At 46.9% G+C, this 14,183-nt stretch overlaps 1 protein-coding gene across 2 annotated transcripts in view; it reads right to left on the bottom strand.

Annotated features, from left to right (window-relative positions):
* The window catches only part of iqsec3a (IQ motif and Sec7 domain ArfGEF 3a), a 310,387-nt gene that overhangs the window by 82,615 nt on the left and 213,589 nt on the right, over positions 1-14,183 (bottom strand). For both annotated transcript variants that reach the window (XM_034163070.1, XM_034163071.1), the window contains exon 5: positions 524-685. In XM_034163070.1, coding sequence (XP_034018961.1) covers positions 524-685 — 162 coding nt within the window. The remainder of the gene's footprint in view (positions 1-523; positions 686-14,183) is intronic.

Raw genomic sequence — 14,183 nt, 5'->3', positions numbered from 1 at the left:
TCTTTAACTTAAAAAATGTTTGATCGATCAGTTCATAGTACATTTAAATCGATCCAGGGGTCTGTGTATCAGTGTAGGCATACCTCCTACTTTAAAATGGACTTCAATTCTTACACCCTAGTGACAGATTAATGCCAATCCAGCAGTTGTTTCACATGAAAAAGGAGGCCGACAGAGAGAAGAACAACAGGCAAGAAATGCCTATAATTAGGGTATTGTTTTCTACCCCTTCTTTTCCCTCAAGTAGACCGAAATCACAATTACAAAGTTAAGTTCAGGGTTTGCTCATCCACTTCTTACTCTATCATTTCAGCGTTGTTACTACACTACAGAACAAGTCAATGCCTGTAACACTTTGGCTCTGACATCTGTCGATGTAAGTATTCTAATTTAGCACTTTCCTTGCGCTAGACCTTCAAACGCAGCTTCCAACTGACCATGACGTACCAGAAGATGAGACAATTTCCTTCGGCTTTGCAGAGCATTATGGAAGCATAACGCTTGAAATCTGACTCTTACTCACTCGAGGACTTCTCTGTTGAAGGGCTTCTTGCTGTTGCCGAGGAACTCTCCGATCATCTGCCGACTCAAGCCTTTCCTCTGCAGCAGAAAGTGAGCCACGCCTATGGGCGTGTCAGGGATGAAGCCCCTGGAAATCAGAAACTGAAGGCCCTTGTCGGGATTTCTAATGCAGATGACAGAGAGAGGGAAGAAAAAAAAGGGGGGTGAGGGGAGGAGTCATGGGTGAGCGCATCACAAAACTCTCAAAAGTGTTTATTAAACATAAGCATAGCAAACAGTAGTAATAAGAACATTTATTTGAGATAACCGGCAGGTGCTGGTGTAACACACACACACACACACAAGAGCCACAACTACTCACACTGCAGCCGCCACTGCTTATTTATTCATTTATTTAGTGTAAGGACTGCTGTGGGGGGCATTACCAGCCATAAAAACAAATACAAAAAAATGATGCATTGCAGTAATGAGGTTCGCGGTATGAAGAGCTGTAGGCCGCGCGGCTTATTGTGTGTGTTCATTGTGGGTGGAGACCCTTAAAAGTGATGAACCACAAAGTGCCGGATCTGATCTGTATTCATTCCCGCGTCGAATTACAACATTCATTAACATCTACTAAACAGCTTGACACGCCGCTAAAGTCAGAGGATACGGCCAGAATCGTAATGGATGACTCGGGATGGCAGCAGAAAGCCTCTGCTTCCATCTACACACGCTGAGGGGTTCTTATTATCAGGCAGAGCTCATTGCACAAAAATTAGCGCAAGTCACAATGCTCGTGACACTTGTTTGCATTTTTCATTTATTTAACCACAAACTGTTGACGTTGATGGATTGCCACTGTCCAACCCAACCGTCTCAAAATTTATTTTAATTATGTACGCAAAACATTAACTACCTGGAATATTTTCAACAAACTATAAAACTACTCATGCACGTGGAAATTAAAGGGTTCGGTGGACCAGAGCCTATTCTAGGATATGCAGGGTACACCCCGAATGCACCATATACACTGTAAAAAAACAAACAAACAAACAAAAAACTGTTGCTTTTATGGTAAAAAAAAAATGGCAGAATAATTCTGTCAAATATACAGTAAAAATATGTAAATACCTTTACAGAAAAACCTGTAAATTTTACAATGTAAAGCTTTTGTAATTTGCACTTTTTTTTACATTTAAACCAGTAAATCCAGCAGCATTCATTCATTTGCTAAATTCACATTATCATTCTGTTTTTACACTAATAATTTTTGTAGAATTTAAATGCAATGGTTCTTATTATAAATTGAATCCCAGTAAGTGATATTTTCTTTTTCTTATACAACTCCAGCTGTATAAGGTGAGTGGGCCTCAACCAGCATTGTACCTCACTCAAAAACGTTGCTCGTGAGACAAACATGTTTACTATTTGCATAACTGTGCTGCCACAACATAGGAACTACTCTGAAAATATAATGGATTGTACATCATATTGTCATATTTTTACAGTATTTGTACAAAGTATGTTAATATCAGGAGTTGGGAAAAAAATCACGTCTGTTTATAATTTAGAAGGCCATACTGTACAGGGTATTTCTAGGACTTTAGAAAGGGGGCGACACCAGAGGCAAGGGAGCGGGGGATGTTCGAAAGGGGGGCCCGTCCGCAAATTGGACCTTTGTTGGCAAGGCGTCTGGGGGCCTTCAATGCACCCCAGAAAAATGTGGTATTTTGATATCCAGGGATGCATTCAGGAGGGTTTTTTGATGACTACCCCCCCCCCCACCACCCACACACACACACACACACACACACACACACACACACACACACACACACACACACACACACACACACACACACACACACACACACACACACACACACACACACAATGTAGTTGTCCTGCTTAATATGTGTGATATTCACATTTTTTTTGCACATTTCCACCTTTTCGTTGCCTTTACCCCAAATTGATGTCACAACCTACATGTTTGTTTGATAAGATTACTATCAATCAATCAATTAATCAATCAACCAACATTTAATTCTATAGATCTTTTCAGCAACCAGACCAAACCAAAGTGTTTGACAGTAACATCAAGGAACAAGAATTCACTAAAATGAAACAACAGAATTAAAACGGCACATAAAACAACAAAACATGTCACAGCGCCACCAGGTGTTAAAAGCCATTTTAAATAAATAAGTCTTGAGCTTTGATCTAAAATGTGCTGGGTCAGAAATAGTGCGTAAATCAGGAGGTAGCTTGTTCCACAGTTTGGGTTCAGCTACCACAAAAACACGATCACCCCAGAGTTTGTGTTTTGACCTCAAAACATCTAAGGAAAGTTGCCCAGACACCTGTAATATCCTACTGTATATGTGGAGAGTTAAAATTTCAGACAAGTAAGATAGTGCTAAGCCAGCAATAGCTTTAGAAACAAACATTAAAATTTTTAAATCAATTCTATAATGAACTGGAAGCCAGTGGAGTGAATAAAGTACAAGAGTAATATGCTCACTTCTGGAAGTGTTCATTTAAACACAAGCAGTTGGCAGGGGTGCAAGAGAAGGCTGGTTAACACCAGTGTAAAGAGCATTACAGTAATCCAGCCTAGAGCTGATGAAAGCATGAATGGCTGCCTGAAGGTCACGTCTCCTGAGAAAGTGCTTTAACTAGGGGACGTAGCTGGAAAAAACTTGCTTTGATAACAGAGTTTATCTGTTGATTAAACCTCAAACATCTGTCAAACACATCCCACTAAACATTAGACGTCTTACTGGCATGCAGATCATGTCTATATTGCGTCCGTAGGGTCCATAGAACATCCATAAGACGTTTAATGTTTAGTGGGATACTCATCCCGAGAGCCATAACCATTTTCATATTTAGGGCTTCTTGAACTCTAAATGACCTGATTTTAAAGCTAGAACCCCAAACAGTCTAAGTAATGCCTGAGCTTAGGCATTAGCTAAGTCATTATGCAGAAAAGCTAAACTTATTGTATATGGATCATCACTTAAACAGTGTAGAACTGTAGTAAAAGAGTCTGGAGTAAAACTGGCCCAGAGTAAAACTGACTTAAACATTTTAGTTGTTAAAAATATCAGTGGGCAAATCTTGGTTGGGTGTTAATGATTCATTAGTTTAAGATGTTTTAAGCCATAGATTGGTTGCTCTGAGGGGCCACATGTGTACTATGAGCTCACTTTAGAGCTCTTGTCATAGATACCACTAGCTATGGCTCCTAGTTGTTATAAAGGACCGTGTCTGTCCTTTCTGAGAACTGTATCACAAATTTCTGTAATAATATGGCTTGCTGTGTGGTTAATTGGCTTAGCACGTCATTTACAAAGTATTTCAGTTGAGTGAAATTGAGTTGAGCGAATATGTTAGCGGCATTAGCAGTTCTAGCAGTAATAAAATCCCTGATGGTGCTAGGTCCAGTTTATCCATGGTTATTGACAAAATAATCCAGTTATAATTTTTAATACCCAACCCAAACTGAAAACCACTGCCTTGTCCCCAAAAACATATTGTCACTTTCCTAAAATAATGGCCTATATCATGTTTTGGAGAATCTGACTTAGGCCATTATTTTAGGAAGGTGACGATATTTAACAAGAGCAATCAAAGATTTCTGACGTCCACCAATCTGGATCTAGATCAACTCCAAAATTCAGTGGAGTCTTCCATGCCCTAATATCTATCTTTGGTGCAAATTTGGTGAGAAACCGTGAAGTACTTTTGACGTAATCCTTCAAAGCATGAATCCGGAATTGGATCCAGATCACCCCCAAAATTTAATATAGTCTTCCATGGCTAATATGTATCCATGGTGAAAATTTGGTGATAATCTGTAAAGTAGTTTTGAATAATCCTTCAAAGCCTATATAAAGTGAAACTTGATCCAGAATCCAGATCCAGATCCTGATCACCTCCAAAATTTAATGGCGTCTTCCATGCCCTAATATGTATGTGTTCACATGTGTACGTGTAGTAGTTTTGATGTAATCATGCTAAAAGACAGACAGACAAATAAATAAATCAATAAATATATGCCAATGATTTTATTACATCCTGTGCGGATATAATAAAACACCCAAACTCTGGTCTGTTAGCTTTAGCATGTAGCACAACTCTGAGATATGGCTCAGGGTTCATTTGTCAGAGTGTCGCCACACTCAGGTTCTTTACCCATTTATGGTTTGTCAAAGACATTGGTGGAGTAAGCACCGTCAACACGACACCCAGAGCAGCACTTTTTGAGCTTCAAAACGGCATATTCCATTTACTCTAACAAACACCCCTAAATCCTCCACACTGTAGCTTTAAAGGAATAAATAAACAAAAACAAGTTTCTAACTCTGTTGGACAATGGTGACAGTTACTCTGTGCAGTGTAATGACTTATTGCTGCGGGACACAACCTTTATGTGAACCTTATGTAACTCAGCAGTGTGGATTTAGTGAGGCGAGGACAGGACAGGCAGGCGGGGACAATTAAGGACAAGAAGAAAAGAGACGACTGGAAGAAGCCCAGACAGAGCAGATGTTCAGGAATGGAAGTGAGAGTGAACTCGTGGAAAGCTGCTGCCGTGACGGCTTCAACAATTTCAGTCTCAAGCTAACTGTCTCTGCTGAATGCGACGGCTCACCAAGAGAATTTGGCGGATATTATTCATTTAGTGTTTGCCCAACAACAGATGGAGTGCACAGGGTAATTATAAAATATAAAATGGATAAATGAAGATGAATTTGTTTAGCATCAAATTATTCAGGATCAAAAACTTCAACCTAAAAAAAATTTCAACCTCAAAACCCTCTTCTTCTTCTTCTTTTGATTTGGTCTCGGTGTCACATGACCAATGGAGCAAAATGTGATTGGCTGAATGTATCATGTCTTCTTCTTCTTCTTCTTTCGATTTGGTGCCCAAATCCTGCCCATAATTGAACTGAGTTCATCCAGTGAGTCATTTGTTTGTTTGACACACTCAAAAAACTGACTCATTGGATTGGATTCCATCTAATAAATATATGTAATCCCAAATCAATTAAATGACATTATCTTGCATGGATGTGTTTTATTTGCGTTGGGGATACATATATTTATTAGATAGTAATCCTGCACATAACTGAATTGAGCCATTTTTTTGCGTGCACTTTAATATTTCCCATAATCCCCCTGCGATTCCCAGAATGCACTGTGGTGCCAGCAGAGTTCTGGCGTTTCAAAGCCATGTAAAACAATGGTTAGCGAGGATGTGGATGTGTCGATTCAGCGAGTTCACGAGCGATTATGATGACATGTTCTCCCAAGTTGAGAGGGTTATCTAGAGGAGGTGTACCACCTGTGCCGAACTTCTGCCGTGCCCCGATGTTGTCCACACTTCACGAAGTGTCTTTATGTTATGCCCTAAACCGTAACTCTGCTGAAACCGATCTCTAGAGAAAGTCACGAACCGCGAGACAGCGTGAGATTCACAACTGTGAAACAGCGAATTTGCTCCACCCCGATTCTTAGAGTAAGCAGTGAGTGAGTGTACATTGAATTACATTTACTGTGATTTTGTTGTACTGTTCCCTTTTTGTTTAGGACCACCACAGGGTGGTTTGGATGTTGATCTGGTTTTTGAACCCGGGATATTTTGCTTGGGAGGCAAGCACGCTTAGTCATTGCTCCACTGTGGTGTCACACAATAGGAACTACTCTGAAAACATAATGAATTGTTACTGCATTTGTACAAAGAATACTAAAATGAAGAGTGCTGAAAAAAAAATCACGTCTATTTAAAATTGAGTTGGGTACATATCAACAGGATAAAATGGATTCTGCAGTGCATTACTTTTTCAGAATAATTAACACCAGGGCCGGTTACATAAAGCAGTCTAATCTTGTTTTGTCACATAAACTCACTTAGTTGAATAATTTTTTTACCTTAATCATTGTACAAAGCACTTAGTTGGCTAAAGTTTTGCGTTACCCAACCAAAGTTTTTAGTCTAGTACAGAGGAGGCTAATCTTATTTTAATCAACAAAAATTCAGTGTCTTACTTCAAAAAATGGCGGCTACTATGTACCAGCACTCGATGGAACACTCAAGAGCACCGCTACGTCACTCGTATTCCTCTAAAAGGAGATCTTCCTTCGCTTTGACCATGGTTGTAGCAGACGACTGTAATGATGTGTTTGTGACAGTTCTCATATTAGCCACCGGGGGTCACTGTTACAGTGAGCAGTGTTGTGCGCACAAATAGGCTTGATGGAAGTGTAGAAGAAGAACTGCTAGGCTAAGTGCTATGGAAGTCATTCTGCAATTTGTACGTGTCAGTAAATATTAATAAAGGCTGCATAGATCATGACAACAACCAACCTGGAAGTAAACAAAACTGTCACGCACTGGGGGCATTTCTTGGTAACGGCGCATGCGAGGTTGTTATGTCCGTGAAAATCATTGGCTAACATAAAGCAGCTAATCTCCAATTTAAACTGTTGATGTGAAACTGTGATTAGACGGATAATGTTGGGTGACTAACCGTAGTCAGCTAAGTAAGTTTAGTTGAGTAAAAAATGAGACGCTTTATGAAACTGGGCTCAGGTATTTTACAGAATTATTCTGGTAATCCTAGCTGCCAGGTTCTTCTTAGAGTGTATCTCAGCACTGTTTACGTCCCTTATATATTTTTCCACTACCGTACATTTGTGATTGACTGCTGGTTAGCATTCCGCCATGCTCTGCTGATACGTGGTGTAACTGTAAACACGATAATCATTACACCGACATGGACTTCCTGTTGCGAAGCATCGCTCCTGTCCGTCAACAGCAGCATTTTTTTTTTTTTTTTGCTGAGACGGCAACAGAAGGGAGGATTCAGTGATGTGGTTGCTGTTGTTATTTTTCCTCTTCAGGTTAGCTTTTTTTGGCCGCGGGAGGGGGTGTGAGGATTAAATAACGAGAGCAGATGATACTAAATTGGATTCCGTGAGAATTTGGAAATGCTTCCCGTCTGCCATCTGGGTTTCAGTTTGTAATTATCTGCTGGCAAATTTCACACGAAGGGAAGGATAGTAACAAAGGTTTGTTTGTGCACATGTAAATACACACAAGCATGCACAAATAGACTGTGTTTTGTTGTTGTTGTTGTTGGAGAAGTGTCTCGCCTCCGGGCGGACAGTTAATCCTCGGCAGGCTTCGCTGATCCGCTGCGTTATGTTGGCTCCTTTGACGTGCATTTTCTCCGCCGTGCTCGTACATAGACTATAAATACCTTATGGTTCATTTTAATTCAAGAAGCCCCCCCCCCACTCCTCAGCTCCCCCCGTTTCCCATCACTCCCCCCCTTTTTCTTCCCTGTATAATGAGATTTGATCTCATTTACAGCTGAACTCATAACCACACTACACTGGAATAAAACAATTCCATTTTTCTGTGAACTCAATTCAAACACATAAATTTATCTTATGTAAATAAAATAGGTGACTGGTGTTAAATTAATTTGCGTAATCATTGTTGGGAGTTAAAAATGATTTTGCACAAATCTATCTAGGGCTGAAATGATTAGTCGAGTAATTCGATTACAAAAATTGCTCAAGGCAAATTCTCTGCTTCAAAGCTCCATTTAACATTGTAGTACATATGCCAGGCCTGTGTGTGGCACTGCAATGGCCCCAGAAAAAAACAGAAGAAGACTAGAGCATGCGCACTGATGCCTTTACGGTGTCAAATCTCACGCATAATCACGTTCTTGCTGGGGAGGCCGAGATTTCGTTGTCGGTGTAAACAAGCGTTTGGGGGTGGTGGAGTCGTCAAGCAACAAGCAACCTGTTTGCAACATTGCATCGTTATGGAGGTGAGTTCAACCAAAATATGTATTTAGGTGCTTAACTAAGATAATCGTGAGTCTTTAATGTGAGTTTTATTAAAAAAAAAAAAAAAGCATGTTGCTGTTAGGGTTGCGTGTCATGAACCGGGTCTTTTTGAGTATCATTAAGAAATTGTTGTGTGGGCCGCCAGAAGAGGAGGTACTGCTGGCTCACCACCAGAGGGCGCCCTGCCTGAAGTGCAGGCTTCAGGCACGAGAGGGCGCTGCCGCCATGGACACAGCCGGGGGTGACAGCTGTCGCTCATTACCTCTTGACAGCTGTCACCCATCTACTCAACATCATCTCACTCCATAAAGACCAGACGTCATCTCCACCTCGTTGCCGAGATATCATACTTCATTGGAGGTAATATCCTCAGCCGTTTTGTAATTGTAATATTTGTATATTGTGAGTGTTTGCAGGAGTACCAGTTCCTCCGTCGGTGGAAGCTGTGAGAGCGCTGAAGGCACTCTTTTCCCCTGAGGAATCCACAGTACTCTGCAAGTTATTGAGTGAGAGGTGGAGGTGGCATTCCCACCGTTGTTGTTACTGGGTGTACACACACCCACACTTGACTGTCTTTGTTCTTCGCCAGCAGTACCAGATCCGACAGTCGGGGACGCTGATCACCTGGGAATTCGGGACTTGGCACCTCCAGTATTCACCAGGTTCTGGGGCGGCGGAAATCGTGTGGTTCCGGCTCTTCTTAGGACAGACGTCTTCTATCCTCGAGCCTGCCCACACATCACCTTTGTGTATTGACTGTTATGATATTCTGAGATTGTCTGTATGTTCGTTGTGCACATTCACAACATTAAATTGTTATATTTTGGCTCATCTATTGACCGTTCATTTTCGCCCCCTGTTGTGGGTCCGTGTCACTACACTTTCCCAACAGGATATCTCGGCCAGCGTCATGGACTCCGAGGGGCGTCACCCGGCTGTTGAACGACCAATGGGAGAGCAGGGAGCGCAGGCGTCTGCAGGAGACATGATTGGTGAGCTGCAGCACATTCTCACTGCCTTTACGGCTCGGTTGGATCAAATGACTGAGCAAAACATCCTCCTGAACCGCAGGGTGGAGGCTCTCTCCGCACAGATGGCGGCGAGCGCTCAGGGCGCTGCTGCAGCTCGTCCTCCTGCCGACCCTGTGCAGGATATAAACGTTCCAGTGGTGGTTCAACAACCCCTCCCACCATCCCCTGAAGCATACATAAGCCCTCCTGAGCCGTACGGAGGTTGTGTGGAGACGTGCGCGGATTTTCTTATGCAGTGTTCGCTCGTCTTCGCACAACGTCCCGTCATGTACGCGTCAGATGCTAGTAAAATAGCTTATGTGATTGCTCTGCTTCGGGGTAAAGCACGCGCCTGGGCTACGGCGCTCTGGGAACAGAACTCACGGTTGTTATCAGCATACACTGGGTTTGTGGGGGAGTTCAGAACAGTGTTTGATCACCCTAACAGAGGAGAGACCGCTTCAACCGTGCTGCTGTCAATGAGACAGGGACGCGAGAGCGCAGCCGCTTATGCAGTCAACTTCCGCATCGCAGCTGCGAGGTCCGGCTGGAATAACGTTGCGCTCCGCGCCGCCTTCATAAACGGACTGTCGTTGGTTCTGAAGGAGCAGCTGGTAGCTAAGGAGGAACCGCGGGATTTAGATGGGCTTATCGATCTCGTTATACGGTTAGACAATCGGTTGGAGGAACGCCGTCGGGAGCGAGGCAAAGGACGTGACCGGATATGCGCCGCCCCTCTCCCTTCCGGGTTCGAAAAGGGGCCGCCCTCCCCACGCTCCACAGCCGCAGCGCTTTGTGGGGCAACAGCTCCCCCTGCTGACGTTGTTAGGGAAACGCACAGGGCCAAAATGGGGAGGCTGATCCGTGGAGAGTGTTTTCTCTGCAGCTCAACTGAGCACACACAGAGAAACTGCCCCAAACGGCCAAAACGACACTCGCCCTTAGAGACTCGGCTAAGGGGGGGTCAAAACATTCAAGTGAGACACACACAAATTGCCACACGACTCCCAGTCACAATCCTGAGCGGGGATTTAACCCTTCAAGCCCGAGCACTGGTGGACACGGGGTCAGAAGGGAATCTGCTAGACAGCAGATGGGCAAGGGAGGTAGGGCTCCCTCTGGTGGCGCTTCCTTCGCCGTTGCAGGTGCGGGCACTAGATGGCACCCTCCTCCCTTTACTCACACACAAGACACAACCAGTAACTCTGGTGGTGTCTGGAAACCATCGGGAGGAGATTGAGTTTTTTGTAACTCCTTCTACCTCCCGCGTGATTTTGGGCATCCCATGGATGTTGAAGCACAATCCCCGGATTGATTGGCCGTCTGGGGTGGTGGTTCAGTGGAGCGAAACCTGCCATCAGGGGTGTTTAGGATCCTTGGTTCCTCCCGGTTCACAGGCTAAGGAGGAGGTCAAAGTCCCTCCCAATCTGACAGCAGTGCCGGTTGAGTACCACGATCTTGCTGACGTCTTCAGTAAGGATCTGGCACTCACCCTTCCCCCGCACTGTCCGTACGATTGTGCCATTGATTTGGTTCCAGGCGCTGAGTTCCCGTCCAGCAGGCTGTACAACCGCTCACGACCTGAGCGCGAATCAATGGAGACCTACATCCGGGATTCATTAGCTGCCGAGCTGATCCGGAACTCCACCTCCCCGATGGGGGCAGGTTTCTTTTTTGTGGGCAAGAAAGATGGCGGACTTCGTCCATGTATTGATTACAGGGGGCTGAATGAGATTACGGTTCGCAACCGATACCCGTTGCCATTGTTAGATTCCGTGTTCACCCCCCTGCATGGAGCCAAAATCTTTACTAAGCTGGATCTTAGAAATGCGTATCACCTGGTTCGGATCTGGAAGGGAGACGAATGGAAGATGGCATTTAACACCCCATTAGGTCACTTTGAGTACCTGGTCATGCCGTTCGGCCTCACCAACGCCCCCGCGACGTTCCAAGCCTTGGTTAACGATGTCTTGCGGGACTTCCTGCACCGATTCGTCTTCGTATATCTGGACGATATTCTCGTCTTTTCTCCGGATCCTGAGACCCATGTCCAGCATGTACGTCAGGTCCTGCAGCGGTTGTTAGAGAACCGACTGTTTGTGAAGGGCGAGAAGTGCGAGTTTCACCGCACGTCTTTGTCCTTCCTGGGGTTTATCATCTCCTCTAACTCCGTCGCCCCTGATCCGGCCAAGGTTGCGGCGGTGAGAGATTGGCCCCAACCAACAAGCCGTAGGAAGCTGCAACAGTTGCTCGGCATCGCTAATTTCTATAGGAGGTTCATTAAGGGCTACAGTCAGGTAGTTAGCCCCCTGACAGCCCTGACCTCTCCAAAAGTCCCCTTCACCTGGTCGGATCGGTGCGAAGCCGCGTTCAAGGAGTTGAAACGACGGTTCTCTACTGCGCCAGTTTTGGTGCAGCCCGACCCTAGCCGCCAGTTCATGGTTGAAGTGGACGCCTCTGACTCAGGGATAGGAGCCGTGCTGTCCCAGAGCGGAGAGACCGATAAGGTACTTCACCCGTGTGCCTACTTTTCACGCAGGTTGACCCCGGCTGAACGGAACTATGACATCGGCAATCGAGAACTCCTTGCGGTGAAAGAGGCTCTTGAGGAGTGGAGACACCTGTTGGAGGGAGCGTCTGTGCCATTCACGGTTTTCACTGACCATCGGAACCTGGAGTATATCAGGACCGCCAAGCAGCTGAACCCCAGGCAAGCCCGCTGGTCACTGTTCTTCGGGCGTTTTGACTTCCGGATCACCTATCGCCCCGGGACCAAGAACCAGAGGTCGGATGCCTTGTCCCGGGTACACGAAGAGGAGGTCAAAACTGCACTGTCGGATCCACCAGAGCCCATCCTGCCTGAGTCCACTATCGTGGCCACCCTCACCTGGGACGTGGAGAAGACCGTCCGGGAGGCCCTGGCACGGAGCCCGGACCCAGGAACAGGTCCGAAGAACCGTCTGTACGTCCCACCAGAGGCCAGAGCTGCAGTCTTGGACTTCTGTCATGGTTCCAAGCTCTCCTGTCATCCAGGGGTGCGAAGGACCGTGGCAGTTGTCCGGCAGCGCTTCTGGTGGGCGTCTATGGAGGCAGACGTCCGGGAATATATCCAGGCCTGCACCACCTGTGCCAGGGGCAAGGCAGTACACACAAAGGCCCAAGGACTCCTCCAGCCGCTGCCGGTGCCTCATCGCCCCTGGTCCCACATCGGCCTGGATTTCATCACGGGCCTCCCGCCGTCCCAGGGCAACACCACCATCTTCACGATAGTGGACCGTTTCTCCAAGGCGGCCCACTTCGTGGCCCGCCCGAAGCTCCCAACAGCCCAGGAGACAGCAGACCTCCTGGTCCACCACGTTGTCCGTCTGCATGGGATACCCTCCGACATCGTCTCAGATCGTGGTCCCCAGTTCTCCTCACACGTCTGGAGGAGCTTCTGCAGGGAACTGGGGGCCACCGTGAGCCTCTCGTCCGGGTACCATCCACAGACGAACGGACAGGCAGAGCGGGTCAACCAGGAACTGGAACAGATCCTCCGCTGTGTCACATCCGCGCACCCGACGGCCTGGAGTAACCATCTGGCCTGGATCGAGTATGCGCATAACAGCCAGGTGTCTTCGGCCACCGGCCTCTCCCCATTTGAGGTGTGTTTGGGGTATCAGCCCCCGTTGTTTCCCGTGGTGGAGGGAGAGGTCGGTGTGCCCTCGGTCCAGGCCCACCTGCGGAAGTGCGGTCGGGTGTGGCGCTCTGCCCGCTCTGCCTTGTTGAAGGCCCGGACGAGGGCGAAGACCCATGCAGACCGCCGGCGATCCCCGGCCCCTGCTTACCAGCCCGGGCAGGAGGTGTGGCTTTCCACGAAGGACATCCCCCTCCAGGTGGCCTCCCTGAAACTCCAGGACAGGTACATTGGCCCCTTCAAGATCCTCAAAGTCCTCAGTCCTGATCCATCCGGTTTTCCACGTGTCACGTATCAAACCTCATCACACCTCACCCCTCTGTGCTCCCGGACCGGCGCCCCCTCCTACTCGGATCATCGACGGGGGGCCGGCTTGGATGGTGCGCCGGCTCCTGGACGTCCGTCGGATGGGTCGGGGGTTCCAGTACTTGGTGGACTGGGAGGGGTATGGACCCGAAGAACGCTCCTGGGTGTAGAGGAGCTTCATCCTGGATCCGGCCCTCCTGGCCGACTTCTACCGCCGACACCCCGACAAACCTGGTCGGGCGCCAGGAGGCGCCCGTTGAGGGGGGGGTCCTGTTGTGTGGGCCGCCAGAAGAGGAGGTACTGCTGGCCCACCACCAGAGGGCGCCCTGCCTGAAGTGCGGGCTTCAGGCACGAGAGGGCGCTGCCCCCATAGACACAGCCGGGGGTGACAGCTGTCGCTCATTACCTCTTGACAGCTGTCACCCATCTACTCAACATCATCTCACTCCATAAAGACCAGACGTCATCTCCACCTCGTTGCCAAGATATCATACTTCATTGGAGGTAATATCCTCAGCTGTTTTGTAATTGTAATATTTGTATATTGTGAGTGTTTGCAGGAGTACCAGTTCCTCCGTCGGTGGAAGCTGTGAGAGCGCTGAAGGCACTCTTTTCCCCTGAGGAATCCACAGTACTCTGCAAGTTATTGAGTGAGAGGTGGAGGTGGCATTCCCACCGTTGTTGTTACTGGGTGTACACACACCCACACTTCACTGTCTTTGTTCTTCGCCAGCAGTACCAGATCCGACAGTCGGGGACGGTGGTCACCTGGGAATTCGGGACTTGGCGGCTCCAGTATTCACCAGGTTCTGGGG

This window comes from Thalassophryne amazonica, chromosome 22 (genome assembly GCF_902500255.1).
Source record: "Thalassophryne amazonica chromosome 22, fThaAma1.1, whole genome shotgun sequence".
Taxonomy (NCBI): Eukaryota; Metazoa; Chordata; class Actinopteri; order Batrachoidiformes; family Batrachoididae; genus Thalassophryne; species Thalassophryne amazonica.
The sequence above is the reverse complement of the archived record's forward strand: the minus strand, read 5'-3'. Positions and strand labels throughout refer to the sequence as shown.